We start from the raw sequence: 25521 nt of genomic DNA on the forward strand, positions 1-25521 counted from the left end.
TTATTGATTTCTTTTACTAAGTAAACCACTTTGTGAACTACTTTTTGATTTAAAAAGCAGTATGCGATATTCTTAATAATGGCGCAACTTCATGCCTCGCCTATCAGCTTTCCCAAACTGGCTGTCACGGAAAGGATTCTGTTCTGGGCTAGATGGACCTTTGATCTGATACAGTGGAACTCTTACGTTTTTAAGGCATGATAAAGGATTCATACAGAGGTACAACAGGCAACCTCCTATGAATGCAGGGACTTTTGCGCCATCCATTGACTGAATCCTCCAATTATGCTCAAGGCAGATGCTCACACAATGCAACGCCCCAGTGGAAACTGCCTGGAAAGAAGCAAGGTCAGATCAGTAAATCATACAGAGGCACAACAGAGTCCTTGGTCCAAAAGGATTTGGCCAATAACTGCACAGAAGCACAAAAGTTAAACCAGGCGGATGGTTTTATTCATATTGTCGTGTAAACTTGGATAGCATGTGCTGGAAGAAAACTGCCTTTTCCTATCCAGCACTCCTGTAAAAACCACAAGGGGTGTAGCGGAGGAATCCCACCCCTTCTCTACCACTTACACTTGTCATCTCTCCATGTTTAAAACTTCCAGTGCAGGGGTTGGCAACTTATGGCCCACAGACTGCATCTGACTCGCCACCCAAAGTTATCTGGCCCACGCAGAGCTTGGCTTGGGAGACAAAGCTGAGTTCTGCCCAATTTGCCACATGCCAGACAGGAAATGGCAAAGCACTCTGGGAGCTCAGCAACCCAGAACTTTGCCAGGGACATGACGACGTCCTCGGCGAATGTCCCAACGAAGTTGCTGACCCTAGTGATTTTGGCCAGGTTTAAAACAGAGAATATACAAGGGCACAGCACAACCTCAGCATTGTCCTTTACACAATGCCATTTACACAGCATTGCCCTGGAGACACATCAAGAGATAGTCTCAGAAAGATGGAGAGCTTTGATTTTTAAGAGACACTAGTCTTTCAACGAGCCATTGGAGACACAGAAACCTTCATGTGCCTGTATTGGTTACAAGTTCAGACTAGAGCTACCGAAGCACATTGCTGGAACCGTCCTTCCAACCCCAACTTCCCAGAGGGACAGAATGAACTGACACAGTTTCCACTGACGCATAATCATCACAAGAACCTTGCTTTCCCCCCCCCCCTTCTATATTCAGAAATGAATTCACAGTGTTGGCTGTCCTTGCCAGAAAGGATAACATATTCCAGAAGCAAAGGCCCTGAACAGCTTGTCTCCGGAGAAAGAAGCAGACAGAAGCCTCTCTTCTCACACAATTAAAAGCCTACCCTCTCAATCCCACTCAAGAACTTCCTTTGGAGATACAGAATGGAAGCTATGCAGATGCCAGCTTCCTCACTTCTACAAGGTCCAAGACCAGGCATCCAGCCAGCATCCCTTCTATAGTCCTTTTGATGCCTGACCAGGAACCTGTGTTTATTTCAGCCCAGGTTTCCTGGATGCCCAAATTGGCTAAGCAACCAGGTTCAGAATTTTAAAAACAAACAAAAAAAGCACCATCTGCTGGTTTCTCTACACATGGTGAGGGGGAACGGGTGAAAGACAGAGAGGGAGTAAGGCCCAGGTCTTTCCCCCAAAGATGTACAGGAGTACATGTGTGAATGAGTGAGGGAGATGGTGGCAAGTTAGGGAGAATAATGTAATGTCAGAATAGCCCCAAAGAAACTGAGTAACTGGCAAATGGTCCCTGTTTATGGTGCTCAAGTCTCCCAAGCTCCTTTCTTGTTTTACCAGGAGACTGGAACAATGGAGGAGGGGCGTAGAAATGGTCTGATGTCTGAGATCTAACACCTTACCTTTTTGGATAACAAACTGTAAATTAAATGAAGATGCTGAAATGTGTGGGTGCTTGAACACAGGGACGCACAGATGACTCCCTGGTTAAAATCTGTAGGTGAGCTGCGCTGTGTTACATTAAAAAAAGAAAAGAAAAACACAACTTTGCCCCATAACTTCCCCGCCAGCCTCTGCAGCGCCTTGTCTGTGACCTCCCTCTCAAAAGCCTAAGAAAATGAAGAAGGTAAAATGATTGTGCATTGCATGATGATATCCGTAAGGTGTGCAGCTTTGGTTCATGCAAAACATCGTCCTCTAGCTGTTGCCGGCAGTCTCGAAAATGTTTTTGTTGGTTGGCTGGCTGGGGTTTTTGTGTTATGTTAAAAAGACACGCCACACCACGCCTCCGGCCCTCTTCGGTCCCTTCAGCCATGTTCCTTCCACAAAACCAGGTGAATACTGTGGTCGGGCATACTGGTGGCAAACACCAGGCCCACGTCATTCTGACCGTCCAAGCCATCCAGCCAAGACATCTCTCCGGCCAGGAAGCTGGACCCCCTTTTGGACTTCCTGTACTCTGGCAGCGGCCAACGGCTGATCAGTCTCTCTGTCCTCAAGTCCATTATGTACAGGTAGTGGTTATCAAACAGGAGGGCAAAAATGTCTCCGAAGCCCAGCAAGGACAAATTTGCAAACTCGGGTGGTTTGATAACCCTGCAAGGAAGTGGGGGGGAATAAAAAAGGAAATTAAAGAGGTAGATCAGGAGAAAACACTCTCTGCCCAGCAGGCTAACAAACTGGGTTTTGTTTTTGTTTTTAAAATGGTGTTAATCTGACTAGAATCAACAATGGGATTTTGCAGCAAGAATCACAAAGGCAGCAAATCCACATCCTGTTATGGTCTGATGGCTCCAAGTTGGTGAGGAGGCCACTGCTCGGTGGAGAAGCACCTGGTTTGCATGCTGAAGGTCCCAGGTTCAATCTCTGGGATCTCCAGGTAATGCTTCTTAAAGATCTCTGTTGTGGTTCTCACACAGCTGTAGGTTCATTGCACGTGGCTCTGAGGTTAAGCAAATTTGGCCACCCTTGACATATGAGCTCAAAGGCTGCCTGCAAAGGAGTGGAAAGGATAGCGGGGAAAAGCGGTTAATAGTCCCAATGGCTAGATGAAACCTCCAGCTTCAGAGGCAGTATATCACTTGATACTAGTTGCTGGCAAACAGACCGGAGGACAAAGGCCTTCCAGTCCTGCTTGCGGGCTTCCCAGGGGCATCTGCTTGGCCACTCTGGGAAGCTGCATCCTTTGATCTTATCCCATAAAGCACTTATTATGGGCTGGCAGCCAGACCACCGAACACCCCTTTGCCAAGCTGCCCTGAACCGGTCCCAGATCCAAAGCGTTACCTGAGAATGTCATAACTGGCGAAGTCCCACTGGTACAACCCGAGGGCTGAACTGCACACGATGTATTTCCCGTCAAAGTGGAGCCGCGGCTGCAGGGAGATGCTGCGGTCCTCCGAGACGCTCAGGGTCTTTAAGCACCGGCAGTTGATTTCTCGGCCAATCGGCCAGATCTTTTCATAGAAGAAAAATCCAGAGATGAAGGACTTCAGAGATTGTGGCACAGGGCGCTAATTCTGTGACTCTTCGCTAATTCTGGGATTTAGCTCCCCACCCCCCCACCCCACAAAGCTGCTGTTAGCAGCACTGCCACCTTCTAAGGCTTTTTAACTGATTTAAATTAAATGACCTCCTTGGGACGTCACCCAACGATTCAAACCTGCAATGCTCCGGACACAAGACATACCTTGATCTCATACTTATCAGCGCTTAAAAGGATGTAGTCCCCGGGGCTGTGCATGAGGGATTTGACTTTGCACTTCTGCAAGACTACCTGCAATCAGAAGCAAGGGGTCCGTGACTGAAATAGCCAGCCAGGCTTGACAAGACACATTCATGTCCTTGGGAACCTATCCTGTTTCAGGCGGCTAAGGCTCGAATTAACATATTCTAGTCATAAGTGGGCCTGAGATTTGTGAGGCCAAAGGGTGGGGCAGGCATATCGCCAATAAATTCTGCCTGCTTCTGTTCTGGTGTGGCCAGAAGGCAGAATCCAAGAGAGTGACTATGCTTTGGGATGGCCAAACTGGCTCTCACCCCAAATTTGCACATAGTGAGCCCTCCTTGTAAGCACTGTGGGTTTGATTCAATGCAGGCGCTGAGCCTTTGATGGATGGCATCAAGGGCTCCCGGGCACTTTGGAAAGGCACTTCCAGTTGCCAATTTGCCCCTCCCCTTTTAATTATCTGCCTTAGCACTCCCTCTGCTCTCTGCCATGCCTAATTTCCCCCTCCCTCCAGCTTTCAAAACTGGGTGCATACTGTTACTACGACACACTCTGCCCCACAGTAGCATGCCAGTTGGGTTGGACGAGATGGGCCCTGGCCAATCATGTACCCAACCCCGTCGCTCACTGGGATCTGGAGGTGGATCCAATGCTGTAGGTGGGGCTGGAAGTGGGTCCTGGCTCTTGGAACTGCTCGATGGATGGAGGATTGCGTGTGAAGGGAAGGAATGCAACTGGGTTTGCATGCAAATACTCCCAGATTTAATAGCCTCTCCAGTTAAAATGTCACAGGCAGCAGAGCTGGGAAAGACTGAGACCCGGGAGAACTGCTGCCCGTCAGAACAGACAGCTCTCAGTCAGGTGGGCCAAAAGGCTTACTCTGCTTGCAAGTGGCTTCATTACAAAACTGAATATTCCATGTGAATACTATGACATTCCCCACCTATTTATTGCAGCTCAAGCTAAAAAAAAAACATTCTAGGCTGCAGAGTGGAACCAGCGGAGGAATATAAGCCATTTTAAAAAGAGGTAAATTAACATGGATTAATATAAATTAATCCATACCTTTGTGACCCACTCCGTGTGTCCGGTCAGCGTATTGAGACACACCCCTGTCGACAGGGCCCAGACCTTCACCGTGAAATCTGCTGAGCCACTGACCAGGATGTCCAGGTCATCGTTATAGTCCACACTAAAGACTACAAACACAAAAGGAAGGGAAGGAATGTCAAAAAAAGAACAGGCACAAAAGAGGGCCCAAACTGACCTCTGGTGGCTTCTGGTCTGGTGCCCCCCAATCCCCCCCCAATCCCAAGCACAAGTCCTGGAGTGAATGAGTGGCAGAAGCTACTGGCCTAATGGGGTTGCTCAGTCTGACCCAGTTGGTTAAAAGCAGTTGCTGACCAAGAGTTTGTTCTGTACCATCAGGACAACTTTATTAGCTCACTGGTCTTCAACTAGTCGACTCGGATCAAGTGAACTGGCTCTTTGGCTGCTATTTCTCATACATGCTGTTAGATACTTGGCTGACTGTACTTGCATCACTGATTTTATTTTTTAATTATGGTTGTAATAGGGTAACTGACAGGGGGAGCTGGTGTGTGTATAGGTGGATGCTGCTCGAAGCAGCCAAAAAGCGTGCACCCACTCCTACAGATCCTCACCCACCTGCCCCTGTGTGGCCCCTGAAGTGCTGGGTCTTGGCCCCCGAGCTCCACTCCCAGCAGGCCACTGTGTTGTCGAAGGAGCCGGTGACAAGCTTCTGCTCGTCAAACTTCACCGCTGCGCACGTATGGGTCTGGATGCCGTAGACACACTGCCCTGTGCTCACATCCCAGAGCTTGGCAGACAAGTCATCCGAACCTGCAGTCCACAGGGAACAGCACAAGAGGAAGGTTTAGTGGCTGAGAAGTGGGAACCCACAAATACGTGACGCTGCCTTGCTGCTGGGTCAGTCTTGCCCAGCACTGTCCACAGCGACTGGCAGCAGCTCTCCAGGGTTTCAGACAAGGGCTCTTTCCCAGCCCTACCTGGAGATGTTGCCAGGAACTGAACTCAGAACCTTCTGCAGGCAGAGCAAGTGCCCTACCACTAACTGGTGGCCCTGCCCACAATGTGCCTCAGGGGACAGTGGAAGCCACCCACAGAACTATGGTGCTGAACTCAGATCTGGGAACGTACATTGCAATCCTCACTCATTCATTCGGCTGGTGTAATGGAAATCTGCAAGATCCCTCAAGGAGATAAGGTGTGGTGTCAAGAGTGGCCCCTTGCTCTGGAAGGCAAGCATGAGGTTCACACCAGGGCCTTAGATTGCAATGAGTGTGCTGCACAGCTGCAGCCTCTTGAAGGCAATAGGGCCCTCAGGGATAAAAGCAGCAGCAGATGAAGGGAGAGTTTGGTGGGTAGCAGAAGGCAGAAAGCTAGAGGGACGGACTGACTGACTGGATGGATGGACTGACTACTAGAACAGCTGATGAACCAACTGACTAAAGGACAGATGGGTGAATGGACTTTGGAGACTGCTGGAGACTGGTGTGTGGCTGCCACGCCCAAGACCTGCTAAGCACCAAGGTGTTGCTGTAGTGGCTGGAGAAGCTGCTGGCAGGAGAGAGGAAGAAGGAGGACCTCTGCAGGTTGAACAGGCAAGCCGTCCTGGTGCTGGGGTCCAGCAGTGCAGAACTAGGGTCATTGTTGGGGAAAGAAGGGGAGCTAATTAGCTCAAAGCGGCCATAATCCTCTAACTCAGGGATTTTCAACCTTTTTCATCTCATGGCACACTGACAAGGCACGAAAATGGTCAAGGCACACCATCGGGTTTTTGGCAACTGACAAGGCACACCATGCTGCCAGTGGGGGGCTCACATCCCCCATTGGCCCTACTAATAAAAAACCGTCTTCCAAATTCCTGTGGCACGCTTGTGGACCACTCGTGGCACACCAGCGTGCCATGGCACAGTGGTTGAAAATGGCTGCTCTAAGTGAAGCCTGGACCGGGAATCTGGCAAAACAGCTGGTCTCTGAGTCAACTAGAAAAACCACTGCTGTAACCTGTTCATCACCAGCCAGGTTCACTGTGGGCTTAAACTGGGAAGATGGTTTGCTTTCACAACGCACAAGAGTGAAACATTTACCACTCTCAAAGGAATGTGTTCACTGCATTTCCACAGGAGTCCCCATCATATCAGAGATACAACAGGCATTGATGTCTTGAGATGGGGGCTGCCACGTTAATCTCTAAATGCAGGGATAATTGGATGATACTTGGGGCAGAAGGAACCACCCTTCCTTGGAAGCTCATGGGAAGCAAGCAATCGCTTAGCCAAGGTGGGAAAGGAACCTGGCTCAGTCCCATACGATAGAGAAGGTTCCAGGTTCAATCCCCAGCAGAATCTCTTGAGCAGGAAAAACCCCAGGAAACTACTGTCAGGCAGCATAGCAAGACCAAGCTATAGATAGCGGCAACCCATACTCAAATCTCCCCCCACTGCAGTTATGACTGGCTTCTCTTTGTAAATGTAAAGTAGCCTTTTCTTCATTTCGTTTTGGAAGAGGAAGCAGGAAGCAAACCGCGAGAACCCAGACTCATAGAGGGTGCTTCAGGAGGTGATTGTGAGAACACTAACAGGAGACCCTCTGCTGTCCACTCAGGATCACCTCCTGTAGCGTCCTCTTTGCAAAGAGAGGCGTGATGGGAGGGGACTTGAGAAACATGGATAAGGGAATCGTAGGTACTGGGGTGTGCCTGTCTATACGAAGATGTCTTCTACTACGAAGCTGAAGTGAGGTTTGAACCAACGCCTCCCAGCCGGCTTTCATCATTCTGCTGTACCCCAGCATCCTCTGGGCCTTTTTACCTGTACAAAGAAGTCCATCCTTGTAGTAAAGTGCATATACCCTGGCACTGTGTCCGATCAGTGAGGAGGTCTCAAAGGCTTCGTGGTCCTTTAGCTGTTTCATCCTCAGGATGGCCTTCAGATAGACTTTCTTCCAGTGCAAGGCATCCTGGACAGAGTCATCGCTCTGCCACCCCAGGTTCCTACAAGCCGTCTGCCACACCTCCGTGCAGGCACTTATGACTTTGTTCCACTGCTTAGAGACGAGGCAACACGTGAGTAAGGTCTGAGGATCAAACCATTTTAACAAGTAGAAACTGAGTTCCAGAGGGAGGAGTTTCAGGAAGTCCCGTTTGAGGAGGGTCTCTAGGTTATTGGAGAGGTGCCTGAGCTGGGCCGCCCCGCTCAAGCCAATCAGGTGATCCAGCCCCTCATTTTTCTGCAAGTCCGTCAGAGAGAGAAACGTCACAGAAATATTATCAAGCCATGCTTCAAAGTCCTTTCTCTCCATAAGGTTATGGAAACATTTACCTGTGGTACATTAAAATACGGTATTAGTTTGGCTCGCACATCAAACAGATACATCGTTTTTAAAGGAAAAAAAAATACCATGCACAATCTCTGCTGTGTTTTGACCCCTTAATATAAGCCGGGACAGTTAAATCTTTGGGAATCTCCAATTTGAAGGAGATCTGTCTTTTGTAGAGAGAGGGCATCTAAAAACACCGTACATCTGCATATAGTGGAAATGGTACAAGTTTATTATCCAGCCTAAAGTGCTGTGGCCACTCTGAGAATCTTAGGGCGCAATCCTAACCAATGTTCCAGCACTGGCACAGCTATGCCAGTAGGGCATGTGCTGCCTCCTGCAGTTGGGGGGCAGTCACGGAGGCCTCCTCAAGGTAAGGCAATGTTTGTTCCCTTACCTCAAACTTGCATTGCCCTTACCTCGCTGCTGGAAAGTTGGTTCAAAGTGCACCCGTCATCTCCCATTTGAAACAAATCATGTTTCCAGTCTTCATGGTTACTGAGAAAATGGCAACACACTCTGTTTTCACAGCATGGAGCTTGGCTTGTTTACATGAGTGATTGCAAATGGCTGGTTCCTAGAGCATGCTTTGAAGGGAGAGAGGGATGAGGGACTGATGGGCCTCATCTCACAAGCATGGACCAGACCAGGATCCTTCAGTTTACTTCCTTTTCTCCCTGTAGAAGGGTTGCCGGCAAAAAGCTAAAGACTTACCGTAGGTAGTTGTCTGTTTTAGGGTGTTGCTCAGCAGGCAGCTGGCAATGCTCTCCTTGCCCCCTGGCACTGGACAGGGCTTGGGATTCCTCTGTGGCCATTTCTCCTGCAGGGAGTACCAAAAACCACAGCAGGGACTGTCAGATTTCAGCACCTCTGAGGGAGCAGCGACATCGAGAGCCCTCTCCCTGGGGATCCCAAGGCGGCTCTCCTCTCACCGCTTATCAACCACAGACAACCCCCACACACCCCAAAGACCATCTCTCACACGCAAACTACAGTCAGTTCTCTTTACACTTGAATCTGCTTATCTGCGAGGGGCAGAACTGCCACCCACTCTGTTCTTGTTAGCTGTGAACACTGTGCTGGTGCCAGACTGACCCCCCTCCCCCTGGATCTGCTCCCACGTGGGACACGAGCAGCGCCAGGATCGTGTCCGTCCCTCCCCAGGGGTGGTCCTCCCCCTTCGCCCCATGCCTGCCGTCCTTCCACAGACAATCCTCCACAGGGGCCTCAGGGGGCCTTCTTTGGGCTCAGCCCCCCTTCCCCTTCAGCACCCTCTCCTCTTAGCCCCCCCTCTCAGCACCCTCATCTCTCAGCCCCCTCCCCTTCAGCCACCCCCCCACTCAACCCCCTCCCTCCAGCCCCCTCCAGGCCTCTGATCAGACCCACCCCCAGACCACGCCCCCTTGACAAGGATGTCTCCATGGCAACCACTCCCCCGCCTCCAGCCTCCCTACCTCCCTCCACCCTCCCGCCCTTCATCTCCCCACTCTCTCTTCCTGGGGGTCCCACCTGCCACCACCGGGTCCCAGCCAAGGCTCTACCCCAGGGACTTCCGGCGCCAGCACCTGACGTCATCGCCCAGCGCCACCTTCCTTCCTGTCTGCCCCACTTCCGCCCGCAACCAGCAGGACGTCCCTGTGCAGAGGGCGCGCTTCCATAGAGCTGCAACGGTGCTAGAGCGGCCAGTCCTGGAGGTCGCGCTTCCATGGAGCCAAAAGGGCTAGAGCGCCACATAACGTCGGTGCCGCGACCGGAAGTGGGCGCGCAGGCGGACAGGTGTCACCGTTGGACTTCCGGCGCTCTGTTTTTTTGTGCCCGTCCTGAAACTCGTCCCCGGTCACTTTGGTTCCGCATCGCAGCGGGGTTCCCATTGGCGCTGTCAGGGCGGGGAGGGAGGCCGGGCCGCCCCGCCCCAGCCGCGGAAGGAGCTGCCTCGGGGGCTCCAGGCCAAGCCCGGCTGCAACGACGCCCCTGCGAGGTGGGCCTGGCGCTCCAGGTGCCCCCCCTTGGCCTCGCCACAGCCCTGCGAGGTGGGCCAGAAGCCCCCCTGTCCCCAGAGTGGGGGTGGTGCTCCCAGGTCAGCCTCAGAGGGGCAGTGGGCCCCCCTCCCAAACTTACACCACCCCTACGAGGTGGGCCGCCCTGGGAGGGAGGGAGGTCAAGCCACCCGAGAGCACCCAAATGGGCTCTGTCGCCAAGGGGATTTCAGCCACCCCTTCGCTCAGGGGGGGCGACCCCAGACCCAGGACCCCAGCCCCACCCCCCAGGGGCACCACTGACTGGAGCTGCTCTTTGCCCTGTGCCCTCAAACGCCCTCCTGAGACGGAGCTGCGCATAGCTGGCTGTGCCAGAGGCTTGCCAGGGAGCATCGCAGAGGTCGCCACACCCACGTGGGGCTCTGCTTACTGCCCAGCCCAGCTGAGAGCTGCGCTGAGCTCAGCTCCTTCCCTTGCCTGCTGCCTTAGGATATCGGGCGAGACATGCCTCTTGCTGTTCCTTTGAGAACACAGGCCTGTGGGCGCATGACTGGCGCCCAGAAGCCTCACCACAGACCGTCACGAGACTCACTTTGCTTCTTCCTGTACTGACTTACAGCCTTTCTCTCGACTGCAGAACCAGCCTGACGGGTGGGTTTGAGTCTTCGAAGATGGGAGAAATCACTTCTGAGGAGACCAGGGCTCTTCTGGACAACACTGAACCGGAGACGCCTTCTCAGCTGGACAGGTATCTGAGGTATGTATGCGTATGTGCTGCTTTGCGCTTCTGGGGGCGCATGTGGATTTTCTACTTGTGTACATCTGGGGCTGCTAGAAAATCCCACATGCTGTTGATTCTCAGAATGTTGGGTTTTTAAAAAATTGTTCTGACCAGTCCCTGGGGAGACACATGCAGCTGTTTCCTGAACTTCTAAATAAGAACAAGGGTGGGCAAACCCTGGTCTGGGGGCCATTTGCAGCCCGCAGGGAACCCCCAGCCTCCAAGCCTCTAACCCTTCAGAGACTGTTGGAGCCTGCACTTGCCTGCCACTTGCGACCTAAGATGCAAGCTGCAAGCCAAGTTAGAGCAAGACTCTATATGTTTTCTGCATTTCCGTGGCATTATTTTACCCCAACTCCCCTCTGCCTCTGCACAACTTCTGTCTCCATGTGTTTCTGGCCTGGTCTTGGCACAGTATGTTTTCACTGTGCAAGAGGTGTGTGGCATTTGGTGGGCCACTGTGAGATACAGGAAGCTGGACTAGATGGGCCTATGGCCTGATCCAGCGGGGCTCTTCTTATGTGGCAGGCAGTGCATAGTTCTCATGTGGTTCTACATGCCTGTATTATAAATAGGTATTTATATTTATATTTGTTCATGTGTATTATAAATATGCTCAGTAAAATTCATTCATTCATATAAGTTCTGACTCTAATGTAAATTTATGTAAGTGTATTCAAATTCTTTTTTTTCCTGGCCCCCGACATAGTGTCAGAGAGATGATGTGGCCCTCCTGACAATATATTTGCCCACCCCTGCTTTAGAGTCTGTAAAAGTAAGAACTGTGGTCCAGAGCAGGGGTGGCCAAAGTTTTTGGCAGGAGGGCCACATCAGCTCTCTGACAATATGTTGGGGGCCGGGGAAAAAAAGAATTAATTTACATTTAAAATTTAAATAAGTTTACATAAATGAATATATTAAAAATGAACTTATATGAATGAATGAAGATCTTGCAATAGCTCAAGGCATATAAAAGACCTTGCACAAAGCAAGGCTGGCCTTTTCTTTGCTGCCGCTACTGTATCACAGACATAAAACAGCAAGCAGTGGAGGTAGTCCTCACCCCACAGCTCATGCGAGAGGTCAAATAGTTGCCTCAGTTGCTGAGATCAGTTGCGTCGGGCCAGAGCAGGCTCCAACAAATCTCCAGAGGGCCAGAGGCTCATTGAAGACTGGGGGCTCCCTGAGGGCCGCATTGAGAGACCTCGAGGGCCGCAAGTGGCCCCAGGGCCGGGGTTTGGGCACCCCTGGTCCAGAGGATCTGGACCTCTCTGTTTCTGTGTGACTCCCTGATCAGTAGAAGATGAATGCCTAGAACTCAAAACCATTCAGAGGCGTAATGGGCAGAGCACAAATTTCGACCTCAGCTCTGTATCAAGAGCAATGGATTGACCAATTAACGTGTAGCAGAACTGTGAGGAAGAGCTCAGTGGAAATCATTGGGACTTCAGTTCTTCCTTTAAAATTTGCTAGATCCCTTTTATGGAAACCTACCCCCAACACTTTATTGCTCTAGTTAAACATCACGCAGTGGGCAGATAAGCCTTGCCCAATGTTTGATATGGGACAAAGAGGAACAAGCTCATCACCCTTAGTTGTGTGAGATTTAGTTGCAGTCGCCCCCATCCTCCCTCCGCCCCCCAAGCTGTGTCAGCAGTTTTCCCAGAGAAGGTTACTAGTGTCTGAATCGCAGGCTTAAACAAAAGCAGCTGCAAGGGCAGAAAAATAAAATGTGTTTACGTTCTTTAGAGCCCAATCCTATGCCTGTCTACTCAGAAATAAATCTCACTATAGTCAGTGGGGCTTACTCCCAGGTAAGTGTGGATAGGATTGGGCTCTTAATAACCAGCTTTACTAGATGGAATTAGAGTCCATTCTCCAGCCGATAACAACTTTTTTCAATCCTTCACTGCACTCCCTTCTCTTCTGATGGCTCTCTTATTCTGACGCGCCTGATGGTTTAGTCTCGCCTCCACAGCTAAGCATGAAGCTGGCAGTACCACACCTTTCGGTCGCACATGTCTCTGGGCTAGTGGCCTCCTTTGCATTGGAAGCCCCCATTCTCTTTGACCTGCAGCATGTGCCTCCCCTCAAAGCTTAAAACAAATAACATCAGCAAGCACTTTAGTTTTTCTTCATAGGGAAGGTGCTCTAACCTGAGAGCACCTGCTCTGGGTTCTACACTGAAGGGGGTCCCTTACAGTACCCTTAAAGCTCCACCCTAATTAACCAATGAGCACTGGCGGCCCCCGTTCCTACTCCTTCAGACAGGAGCCTCTACAGGAGAAGGAACGGGAACTCAAAGCAATGAGCATCTTTTCTTCCAGGGCAAACCCTGAAGTGATGTCATGTGACAGGTGCCAGGGCAGTGAGTTACACCTTTGCTCTTACCCCATCGTTCTGATGGCCCTTGCCTGAGCTTTGTGCATTGTGATGTCCTTTGACACAGCCATGCACAAGGTTGGCTGTAACGTAGAATCTCAATAAAGGCATTACGGTACTGGCAATCTTATTTTCAGTCCCTTTCCTGATGGGCTGCCAAGCTACACCATTTATACCTGCATTAATCAGATCTGAAAGAGACGTGTTGCATTTAATCTGTGCTTAGCTTCACAGCCTGCTGAAGAGGGGTGCATGTTTATTTTTTTTTAACCACCACACACTCTTGCTTCTCTTACAGCAACGTCCAGAACCGAAACCTCTACCTGGCTACGTTCGCTGCTGTGCTGGGGCCACTGAGTTTTGGGTTTGTCCTCGGCTACAGTTCGCCCTCCATACCAGAGCTAAGGAAAAGCAGCAATCCAGACCTGAGACTGGACGACAATCAGGCGTCATGGTTTGGGGTAAGCCTCTGCTGGAGGAGCGAATAGGGCAGGCTGAGTTGGATCTGGGCAAAAACATTCTAATGTTTGAGAACCTTACTGGGCCAGGCTTGTTAATGGAGCACTTCACAGGTCCTTTAGACTTGGAGGAACAACCTTGAATAACATAAGTAGAACAACCACGTCTCTGCCGCGAAGAGTGTACAGTCAAAGTTCAGTTGTCATGTTTTTTCTCTTGTGTTTGCCTTGCTCAGCCATTCTGTGTGTACGTGTGTGTTTTTGAGAACTAGTGTATTGCCTTGAAAGACGGTACTAAATATCAGGAATTCCTGCTTCAAATGTCACCTCTGCCATGGACTTAGCGGGCCTTAGGCTGCAATCCTATACACAGTTTCCTGGGAGTAAGCCCCATTGAACTCAGTGGAACTTCCTTCTAAATAGACATGCATAGGATTGGGGTGTTAGTCTTCCTCATCTGCAGAATGGAGATAATAATATTTACTTTACAGGATTATTATATGGCCAACTAAAAGATAAGGCCAACTAAAGATAGGCCAACTAAAAGATAAGGCCAACTAAAAGGTAATTAATGGTTTTAATGGTGTTATTTATGTTTTTTATTATTTTATGATGTTGTACACTGTCTTGAGCATAGGAAAGGCAGTACTGTATACATTAAAAAAATAAATAATTTTACGTGAAGGATTTTGCACACTCCTGCAGCACAATACAAATGACTGTTATTATATTATTTTGCAGTCGGTTGTAACTTTGGGTGCTGCAGCTGGTGGGATTCTCGGGGGTTACGTCGTGGATAAAGTCGGCCGGAAGCTGAGCTTGATGTCCTGCGCAGTTCCATTTGTTATTGGCTTCTTGACTATCGTCAGTGCCCAGAACATCTGGATGCTTTACGCGGGCCGGCTGCTGACTGGCTTGGCCAGCGGCATAACATCCTTGGTGGTCCCGGTAAGAGAGATCCTGTACCCTTTTCACTTGCTGGAGCTCTGTACAGTAGATGGAGAAGCGCCTACTTGCTTTTCAACCAAACAGAGGCCTGGTGTCCTTATGTAGCAGAATGAAGTGGTAGAGTCCTTGTAAGGGTGAATTGTACCACTTTAGGCTGCTGGTGGTGCTAGAGGAATTGCCTACTTTTTGTGATCTTGAGTCTAGATTTCTTCCAGCTTGAAAACCAGCCTTGTCAACCAGCAGGCAATGAATTGAGCTAGATCCTGGTGTGCTAGTTTTCTGCTTGCAAGTAGATTTGGGGGTCTCTTCCTCAAAGACCATTCTACCACTTCATTCCTGCTTTGTTCTGCCGCCCCATATAGACAAAGCCTGAGCAACCTTATCCTAAAGCAGGGGTCTCCAAACCCCGGCCCGGGAGCCAGATGCGGCCCGTGGAAAGCCACTATCTGGCCCGCAGCCAGCCTCTTCTCCCCTGAAAGCCTCTGGCCCACTTGGCCAAACGCGACAGGGATTATGCTCTGGTTGTGTCTGGAGGGTGTTCTAAGGGTCAGAGAGGTTGAATGAATGAGCCCATTCATTCATTTATTCACTCATCTAAGTTCTATCTTGAATTTATTTATATACATTTTATATTTAAACATTTTTCTGGCCCTCAACACCGTGCCAGGTATTTGATGCGGCCCTCTGGCCAAAAAGTTTGGAGACCCCTGTCCTAAAGCATTGGTAGGGAAGGACCAGCGGCCACGCCCAAAAGTAGCTTTTGAGTCGCAAGGCAGCACTTCTGTGGACAGGGATGGGGGGTGCTCAGCAAAATGGAGGTGAAAGGGCTGTCTTCTCACACATTTCCTTCTTTCATCATTCAGGTCTACATTTCAGAGATCGCCCACTCCAGGGTTCGGGGGATGCTTGGTTCTTGTGTGCAGCTGATGGTGGTGACGGGAATCATGGGCTCTTACGTGGCAGGTACCATGTGCTGTCTTTTGCATGTCTGCGCCACGAAAGTTTCTCTGGCGCATTTCCTCTGAAAGCCAGTGATGTCAATGTTGGGTTTGGGGTCCGTTCCCTCTCTAGGCCTTCCTTGTGTTTCCCTGCCTCCGTCCCCGCAGTTATACAGCCCTGGTGTGCAAATGCAGCATGCCCTTAGCCTGGCAAAAATGCATTAAAGGGATTGAATGCTCTCCCATGGTGCACCCGCCGGCCCCTTTGCTCCCTGCATTCAGGCAGGTGCATGAGCACATATCGGGCATCTCAGGTAGACTGCCCTGAACCTGGAATTCGCACATAGCCAACTCGATTAATAGCCAGTGATTGGTCTCTCCGCCATCCCCCCCCCGAGCAGGCCTGTCCCTTTATTATCCACCTTTATTATCCACCTCCTTGACCCTGTTCTCATTGATTGAAAGGTCCAGAAGTTCACGCATTCAGAAATGACTTTGGTTTGTCAGCCTGAGAATCTATAGAAAAGTGGGTCAATGCTTGAAACTAACACTGCCCCCATCCCGGCTTGGTGGCACACGGAGGGGGTTCCCACAGCCTCTGCCAGCGGGAAGTTGCTTGTGATCCAGCCCTATAAACTGACGTCCTTGTGTGTGTCCTTCCAGGCATGGTGCTGGAGTGGCGCTGGCTGGCAGTGCTGTGTTCCATCCCGCCCTCGGTCATGATCTGCCTGATGGCGTTCATGCCCGAGACGCCCCGTTTCTCGCTGAGTCGTGGCCGGAGCTCAGAGGCCCACGCCGCGCTGCAGTTCCTGCGGGGCCCCCTGGTGAACCACGACTGGGAATGCAGGGAGATCGAGGGCAGCGCCGGTGAGCAGGTGAATGAGGAAGGGCAACGTTGTTGGCAGGAGGTAGCACAGGGGAAGGCGCAAGGGAAAGCGAAGACTCTTCCCTCCTAGCTGTGGATTGTTCCTTCACTCCTGCCGCAGGGGAGTTTCTTCTCCTTCACCCACAGTGGAGGTTGACTGGTAACAGGGCTGGTGGTGAAGGAAGCGGGGACTCACACAGAGGCGCAACAGGCAGCTTCCTCTGTGGGTGGGGAACTGGGGGGAGGGGTGTCCCTGTATACATTCAAAGAGCCCCCCTCTCTTTCTGTCCCTGCTTCCTGAACTCCTCCCCCGGTCCCCGGTGCTACCCCTCCTCTCCTAATACTTCAATCCCGCATCAAACCCACCTGATGCCTTTAGCAACAGGAGTTGGGCTCCACTGCAATGGGGTAACTGAGACCCTAAGAATGGGTGTATGAATATGAATGAACCACACATTCTTCCCATCTTTACCTTGGAACCATATTGAATATTTGGGCTTCTGTGCTGGTTTGATCTTATGGGCCTGCCCTTTTCTTAACGTATTGATCGTGTCCGGTTTTTTATTTTCCCTTCTTTTTTGGCTTTTAATGTGGTATTTTAATGTGGTATAAAAGGTTGTCTTTTTTTTTTAAGGAGATTTTTTTATATTGTTTTTAATGTGATTTAATGCTAGCTAGCTGCTATGAATGCCCTTTGGGGAGAAAAAGCAGGGAATAAATTTGATTTAAAAAGTAAATAACAGGGGCAAATTGTACAGGGTGTTTGCCCAGGGCTGCTTGGCCGCCCAAGAATCCTTCCTGCTGCTTTGACACCTTTCTTGCTTGTGTTTCCCTTGCAGCAAGAGCTGAGCGTGGCCGAGCTCAAGAACCCCGCCATCTACAAGCCGTTCCTCATCGGCATCACCATGATGTTCTTCCAGCAAGTCTCGGGGATCAACGCCATCATGTTCTATGCGGAAACCATCTTTGAGGAGGCCAACTTCAAGGTGGGTGAGCGCTGTTTGGGGGTGCAGCTGGTGATGTGTTTTTTCACGGCCACAAGAGGGCAGGCTTCTCTGCTGCCTCTTTCTTTACCATCCCCTCCGCACTCCCAGTCAGGGCCACAAGAGGGCAGGCTTCTCTGCTGCCTCTTTCTTTGCCATCCCCTCCGCACTCCCAGTCAGGGCCACAAGAGGGCAGGCTTCTCTGCTGCCTCTTTCTTTGCCATCCCCTCCGCACTCCCAGTCAGGGCCACAAGAGGGCAGGCTTCTCTGCTGCCTCTTTCTTTGCCATCCCCTCCGCACTCCCAGTCACGGCCACAAGAGGGCAGGCTTCTCTGCTGCCTCTTTCTTTGCCATCCCCTCCGCACTCCCAGTCACGGCCACAAGAGGGCAGGCTTCTCTGCTGCCTCTTTCTTTGCCATCCCCTCCGCACTCCCAGTCAGGGCCACAAGAGGGCAGGCTTCTCTGCTGCCTCTTTCTTTGCCATCCCCTCTGCACTCCCAGTCAGGGCCACAAGAGGGCAGGCTTCTCTGCTGCCTCTTTCTTTGCCAACCCCTCCGCACTCCCAGTCACGGCCACAAGAGGGCAGGCTTCTCTGCTGCCTCTTTCTTTGCCAACCCCTCCGCACTCCCAGTCACGGCCACAAGAGGGCAGGCTTCTCTGCTGCCTCTTTCTTTGTGTTTGTGTGATGATGTGAAGAGATCATCGTCACTGAGCTGCATGAAATCCTCTGTCTCTGCTGGAGAGAAGGTGGAGTACCTCAAGACATGAGGGATGCAAACATCATCACGCTGTACAAGAACAAAGGTGACAGGGGTGACTGCAACAACTACCGCGGCATCTCTCTCCTTAGCGTCGTAGGAAAGCTGTTTGCCCGAGTTGCACTAAAGAGGCTCCAGGTACTTGCAGAGAGCGTCTATCCAGAATCGCAGTGTGGATTCCGAGCCAACAGGTCCACCACTGATATGGTATTCTCCCTTAGACAACTGCAGGAGAAATGCAGGGAACAACGACAGCCACTCTTTATAGCCTTCATAGATCTCACAAAGGCTTTCGACCTGGTCAGCAGAGACGGCCTCTTCAAGATTCTCCCCAAGATTGGATGTCCACCCAGGCTCCTCAGCATCATCAGATCTTTCCACGAGGACATGAAGGGCACTGTTGTCTTCGATGGCTCCACATCAGACCCTTTTGACATCCGAAGCGGAGTGAAGCAGGGCTGTGTTATTGCACCAACCTTGTTTGGGATTTTCTTCGCTGTCCTGCTGAAGCAGGCCTTTGGAACTGCAACAGAAGGCATCTATCTCCGGACCAGATCAGATGGAAAGCTCTTCAACCTCTCCAGACTGAGAGCAAAATCCAAAGTCCAGCTGAAATGTCTGCGTGACTTCCTCTTTGCCGACGATGCAGCTGTCACTACCCACTCTGCCAAAGATCTCCAGCAGCTCATGGATCGTTTTAGCAAGGCCTGCCAAGATTTTGGACTGACAATCAGCCTGAAGAAAACACAGGTCATGGTTCAGGATGTGGACTCACCTCCCTGCATTACAATCTCTGAGCATGAACTGGAGGTTGTCCATGACTTTGTGTACCTTGGCTCAACCATCTCCGACACTCTTTCTCTCGATACCGAGCTAAACAAGCGCATTGGTAAAGCAGCTACCACGTTTTCCAGACTCACAAAGAGAGTCTGGTCCAACAAGAAGCTGACGGAACATACCAAGATCCAGGTCTACAGAGCTTGCGTCCTGAGTACACTTCTGTACTGTAGCGAGTCATGGACTCTCCTCTCACAACAGGAGAGGAAACTGAGTGCTTTCCACATGCGCTGCCTCCGACGCATTCTCGGCATCACCTGGCAGGACAAAGTTCCAAACAACAAAGTCCTGGAACGTGCTGGAATCCCTAGCATGTATTCACTGCTGAAACAGAGACGCCTGCGTTGGCTCGGTCATGTCGTGAGAATGGATGATGGCCGGATCCCAAAGGATCTCCTCTATGGAGAACTCGTGCAAGGAAAGCGCCCTACAGGTAGACCACAGCTGCGATACAAGGACATCTGCAAGAGGGATCTGAAGGCCTTAGGGATGGACCTCAACAAGTGGGAAACCCTGGCCTCTGAGCGGCCCACTTGGAGGCAGGCTGTGCAGCATGGCCTTTCCCAGTTTGAAGAGACACTTGGCCAACAGTCTGAGGCTAAGAGGCAAAGAAGGAAGGCCCATAGCCAGGGAGACAGACCAGGGACAGACTGCACTTGCTCCCGGTGTGGAAGGGATTGTCACTCCCGGATTGGCCTTTTCAGCCACACTAGACGCTGTGCCAGAACCACCTTTCAGAACGCGATACCATAGTCTTTCAAGACTGAAGGTTGCCAATACAAGATGATGTGTTGTTGCCCCCTGTGTCTCTTCAGCACTGATTTGTTTACAGACAGTGGCCCTTCTCCAGTTGGTTTTTGCACATGGTCTTATTTACTGTTTTATATCTTGTATATTTTTAGTCTTGAATGGTAAGCTGCATTGAGCATTTGCTCCCGCATAGGAAAGGCGGGATATAAGTCTTTCAAGTAAATAAATAAGCATGGCGCAGGCAGCTTCTTTTGAAGATGAAGAAGTGTCTGAGGGTGACAGACTGACCCAGTCCTGCCTGATGTAAGGTTGCAGTCAATTTCTCTGTCTCCAGCTGAGCAGAGCAGAGCCTCACACAGAGATGCCATGGGAAACCTTGAGCTCTGTGTCAGAGAAGCAGTATTTTGAATGTCGGGAACAGTGATCAGTAACAGTACTGTTGATTTCTCTGTGTGTCTTATACTGTGGACTTGATTTTTCACATTGTAGGTCTTGAGTTTTGTCAAGCAGGGGGAGTAAAATAAATGAAATATGTTTTTTTGGGGGGGGGAAGGCAAACTTATTTTTATGTTGTTTTTCCAAATGTCCCAGAATGCATCATAAACATTCATGGTTCCCCCTTCTTGTGTTTTCAGGATAGTGCCGCTGCTTCTGTGATTGTGGGGGCCATTCAGGTCTCCTTCACCGCTGCGGCAGCTCTGATTATTGACCGAATAGGGCGAAAAGTACTCCTGGTTGTCTCAGGTGATGCATTGCATATTCTTCTGATAGCTTTCCCGAGATGCAAAGCTCAGACCAGTCGCCTGTTGTGCCTTGGAGGCTTGATTTGGGTAGCTCTATTAATAAATGGAGAGTGCCTTGTTTGTGGTTCTGTGGGGCAGAGCAGGTGCAGCAGAGAGCGAAAGGGGCAGGTGCCCCTAGACAAGAAGCTCACCTTTCTCCATCCCTGCAGATGCTTGGAGCCTGGTAGTTACTTGCAGGAAAAACACTTGCAAGCTTTTTGTGGTGATCATTAGACTTGATGTTTCCCTCTGGCTCACTTTCCAAGAAATATGTTCAGGCAATGGTTCTCAAATGTTTTAGCGCTGGGGCCCATTTTCTAGAATGACAGTCTGTCAGGATCCACCAGGGGTGATATTATTAACTGGCAAGTGATGTCATGGCTGGAAGTGACATCATCAGTTTAGGCTTCAAACCTAGGCCACAATCAGCCAAATGTCCCATGACACAGCTCTCTTGTGCTGCTATATTGCATAGCTTGGAATTCAAACATTCCAGCGTCCCATCTCCCCACCGACTGAGGACAAAGCATCCTGCCTCTCCCACTGGGTGCCCAGTTTGCCTGGCAGCTGTGTACCCTGTGTTTTCAGCTCTGTATTTTCAATGGTGGCTGAGCTGGGTTTTACGCAACCCACCTGAAAGTGGTTCGCAACCCATCTAGTGGGTTCCAACCCACAATTGGAGAAATGCTGGGATTGAAAGGGTTAACATATACTGTGTGGGACATGGCTCACTCCCAGAAATGCCCTTTGCCCTCCCCCCCCCACACAAATTTTTGTTTCTGGTCCCCTACTGGTGGTGGGATTGGACAGTCTACATGTGAGGTATTTATTTTGGGGCACAGGGTTGAGGATTGTCAAAGTTCCTTCCCTGGTGGAGCTGGGGAAGATCCTAACCTCTCTCAGACAGATGCTGAGGACAGTATGCAGCTAGGTTTCGCAAAGGCCAGACTTGGCTGATTTATTCGTAAACTGGCATCAGCTCTTTCTCTGTCGTCTTCCTAGGGCTAATCATGGCCACCAGTTCTGCAGTGGTCGCGGTGTATTTCAAAATGGCGTTCCCACATCCCAGTAATGCCTCCCACGTCAGCTCCCTGAACCACAGTCCAATTGTCACAGTGTTGGCCGAAGAACACGACCTGGCATGGCTGGCCTTGCTAAGCCTGAGTCTCTTCATCATGGGTGAGTGATGGCCGTGGGGTGGTCCTGAATCTAGTCATTGAGTGTTCTGGGCCTTTTAACCCCCTTTAAAGAACATTGTTTTCATGCCACACCTTGAGAACATCAGTCAGTAGGCTGAGTGCCAGTACTTCAGTTTAATATTGGTACGGTATAGTCTGTTAGCAGTGATCCTCTTTTAGTTCCCATTGAAATTACTCAGGGGCTGTTCATCACATCTCTCCTCTGCAACTGGCAGGTTTCGCCCTGGGCTGGGGTCCGATCCCGTGGCTGGTGATGTCAGAGATATTCCCCCTCCGAGCGCGAGGGGCGGCCAGTGGGGCCTGTGTCTTAACCAACTGGTTGATGGCGTTTCTGGTGACCAAGGAATTCCACGACCTGATGGTAAGCTCATCATTGCATTCAACCAACATTTGGCATCGCTGTGGGTTGATGGGATTTGCACTGACCTGACCATAAACCTAGGATTTATGTGCAGGGAGAAGGGAGGAATTTCCATACCTTGTGGTGTTTAAAATTTTATTTTAAATATATTAGACTTAATGTCACTGTGGTACGTGACTGCGTTTGGGGAAATGTCACAGATCCTTACGTTTAACTGGCTACTCTGTGTATGCTTTTAACAATGATAGTAAATGGGACTTATTCCTGGGTAAGTGTGGGTAGGATTGTTAAAAATTTTCCTGCTTCATGAAGTCACTTTCAGTCATGACAGCTTCCAGTGGGTCTTGACAGATTCTTATTCTAAAAAGTGGGTCCCTGTGCTAAAAGTTTGTGAACCACTGAGAATAACAGAGAACTCTGCCCTCTTGTGGCTGTGACTGGAAGTGCAAAAGGGCTGGCAGGTGCACAGAGAACAGAGAAGTCTGTCCTCTTGTGGCTGTGGCTTCCTCTTTTCACATCCAGTGAGCCATGGAGGGCTCTTTGTAGCAGTCCTTGCTCCATGGGTTGATGCACACAGGAAGTAGGCTGTATGGAACATCATTCCGTTACACAAGTCCCCTTCTAGGCTGAAGTGGCACCGTTCAGGAATGCTGCTTTTGAGAACAAGGCAAGGCCTTCCTTTAAAATCATGTGTCTCTCTCTGTTCTAGGCGCTCCTGACCCCTGCCGGTACTTTCTGGCTCTTCGCAGCCACCTGCCTTCTGAACGTGCTGTTTACAGTCCTGTGCGTCCCTGAAACCAGAGGAAAGACTCTTGAAGAGATAGAGGCTCATTTCCAGAGATCTCAGTAGCCATTGCAGCTGACCACGGAGAACTGTTCTCTCTTCCTGCCGGAGCTTGCGTTACTGTGGCCGGCTGGGCCCAGATCTTCCATTTCGAAGGAGATTTCACACACACGTTGATTCGTCCTGTGGCACCGTTGAACGGGAGGGCAACGGGAAGGACTTGCCCCCTTACTGTGTTTACAGAGCCCAGGAGCAGCGTTCACTTTTCTGAAACGCAGGTCACAATCGGACGTCGCTCAGTTTCACGGACAATTTGAAAACGTTGATTGTGGTCTTTTCTTTGAACGTGCCCGGTCTTTTCCTCTTCCGGTGTGCTGGTTAACTGCTGCTGTATTTAAAATCTGAAAGCTACAACCAGAGAGCTGCCATTTAGTGAGGACATAATTTTTCTTTCAGTATGTTTGTGTGCTTTTCAGCAAGGCCAAATACAGAACAAAGGATTCTGCCCTGCTGCTCACTTAAAAAATCCACCTCTGTTTTCTGGCCAATGAGCACAAATGCAACAAGCTAAAGACAAGCAAGAGATATTTAATGTTAACATTGAATCTGCCCTTTTGATCTACAGGGGATCTGTTCTAGGACCCCCACTGATACCTGAATCTGCAGATTCCACTTCTGTGTGTCAGTGGGCCTCTGACGAGCAAACCAGAATTGACTTTCTCCTGGTATCCATGGCATCCACAGTGAATCCGATCCATGGGTAGTAGCATCAAGTTTAATATATTAAAAATAAAATGCACCTTGAAATGAATGGGGACCCACCTGAAATGGGCTGGCAACCCACCTAGTGAGCCCTGACCCACAGTTTGAGAAACACTAATGTATTTCTGCGAAGGCCCTCCATTGTTCATGTGTGTGTATGTGTGAGAGGGAGGGAGAGAAATTCCTCCTCCAGAGCTGCTGCAAGGTCTGCGATGACTCCGCAGATGATTGTTTTCCTCTTAATAAGCTATAAGAAAAAAAGGTTAAGCTGTATACTTGAAACCCTCTTGGGCAGATACTGACCATATGTTACTCTTTAATATGCTACAGATGTTGTTGGAACTCTGACTGGTGGTCTGATGCTCACTGACCTGTAAGCATTACCAAATGTAGCGCAACTTGCTCCTAAACGGAAAGTGCACCAGGTTGGGCTGCAGTTGTCCTGAGAGTTGGTGGGTTGCATGTGATGTGTACTGTTGTGTATGCCAAAGGAATGGGTCTGGTTTGGGTGTGTTATTGAGAATAATTCTTTTGTATCTATCTGGAATTCTAGCTAAAGGAGCCCCCTTCGAAGCTGTCAACTGGAAATAGAGTGAGGGCTGTTGTAGCACCTCTCCAAAGGTTCTTTTTGAGAGGAAAGCGGAACCAGAGCAGGATTCTTGAAGATTTCAGGGTGCATAGAAAGATGCACATTTACGTTCCTTCATGCATGTTGCACTAAACAAAGCAGTGGGATTCCAGTAGAATTCAGACTGCAGGTTTGGGGGGGGGGGTTTGGAAACTCATGTAGTAAGCTAGCGCATAAGGAAGAGAATTATACAAAACTTTTCTCTCTGTTCTAGTGAAGGGAGACTTTTGCAAAAGAGGAGGGAGAGAGGTTTTAGAAATGCAATTCCCCCACCTTTAGGCTGCTGGCCTCTTCATATTTACCTGGAAGTAAGCTTCATTGACGAAAATGGGACTTACTTCTGAGTAGACATGGCTAGGATTGGGCTCTTTGAATTGTTGTTTACAATTCAAATTTTCAGAATTTTCTCACCATTTTGCTAACAGGTTGTGTAGTGGAATGGGATGGTAGACCCCCAATTGTGAGTTGGGTCTGTGCAGTCATGGTGCAGTCTCGGAGGACCTACCATTATTCTTTGAAAGCTTTGGGATAAGAAAAAAGGATGAACCCTGTTCTGTTACTGTCCCTTAGTATTTTGTGTCTCAGCCTGTCTCCTCTTTGTGGAAGTCTCCCTTGTCATCAACAGTGTCAATGATCGTGTTGTCATGTTCTGTGTACCGATGAGAGGTCTTTTCCAGAGATGGTGCTAAATGAAATAAACCAGTCTACTAACACCGTCTTTTGTGCTGCTTTGCGAAGATAACCATCCTCCTTCAAACATCACCATTTCCAGAGCAGGGGGTGTTTTCAGATTAAAACGTGACTGTGTTTTGGCTGGGTATTGGCCCTGATCCCAAGCATCTGTCTTTCCTGGGAGCAAGTGGCTCAAGGCAGTGCTTGACAAAGGCTCATTATCAAGTCATGTTGGACCAGATCTGTCTATCCCTGCCATGGTGGCAGAGAGGTGGGGGCCAGTTCCAGCACCAAGCTAAGGACCCCTTCTCCTTCTTGACAATACACTGGGTGCTCACTGGCACTAAGCCAACAGGACACCACCCCTTCCTGGGACAAAGCCCTATGCCACCTCCCCCTCCAATGTGCTCTATCTCTCTGAAGGAAGGTTAGTAGATGCTTTACTCACCCCCCAGGAGTGCTGAGGCAAGACTGTGTCCATGCTGTGCCCCCCCCAGCATGAGGGGGCAAAGGGTGCTCTCTTCCTGCAGTGCTGCAGAGAGCAGAAAGCATCCCTCCACCTGCCAGGGGTATTGAGAGAGTAATCCACTCCCACAGGCGACTTGCTCCACCATTGCACTT

The 25521-nt window shown here is 50.1% G+C and overlaps 2 protein-coding genes across 4 annotated transcripts; one reads left to right on the top strand and one right to left on the bottom strand.

Moving 5' to 3' along the window:
* Positions 1–443: 443 nt before the first annotated feature.
* FBXW2 (F-box and WD repeat domain containing 2) lies at positions 444–9590 on the bottom strand. Its single transcript, XM_066610670.1, has 8 exons — positions 9546–9590; positions 8751–8856; positions 7529–8038; positions 5340–5534; positions 4737–4870; positions 3633–3719; positions 3230–3399; positions 444–2539 (listed from the first exon to the last, which is right to left on the bottom strand). Exons 3-8 carry the CDS (start codon positions 8016–8018, stop codon positions 2251–2253), a joined length of 1365 nt encoding a protein of 454 aa, XP_066466767.1. The 5' UTR covers positions 8019–8038; positions 8751–8856; positions 9546–9590; the 3' UTR covers positions 444–2250.
* Positions 9591–9894: 304 nt separating this feature from the next.
* On the top strand, positions 9895–24939 carry SLC2A8 (solute carrier family 2 member 8). Of its 3 annotated transcripts, none has more exons than XM_066610797.1 (11): positions 9895–10113; positions 10650–10769; positions 13474–13636; positions 14375–14581; positions 15445–15544; positions 16183–16394; positions 17224–17370; positions 20348–20456; positions 21497–21673; positions 21909–22054; positions 22764–24939. In XM_066610797.1, exons 2-11 carry the CDS (start codon positions 10684–10686, stop codon positions 22902–22904), a joined length of 1488 nt encoding a protein of 495 aa, XP_066466894.1. In that variant the 5' UTR covers positions 9895–10113; positions 10650–10683; the 3' UTR covers positions 22905–24939. The 3 variants fall into 3 exon arrangements, with proteins under 3 accessions (XP_066466894.1, XP_066466893.1, XP_066466892.1); XM_066610796.1 differs by having other exon boundaries at positions 9895–10066; XM_066610795.1 differs by having other exon boundaries at positions 9895–10014.
* Positions 24940–25521: the final 582 nt, after the last annotated feature.

This window comes from Tiliqua scincoides, chromosome 16 (assembly GCF_035046505.1).
Source record: "Tiliqua scincoides isolate rTilSci1 chromosome 16, rTilSci1.hap2, whole genome shotgun sequence".
Taxonomy (NCBI): Eukaryota; Metazoa; Chordata; class Lepidosauria; order Squamata; family Scincidae; genus Tiliqua; species Tiliqua scincoides.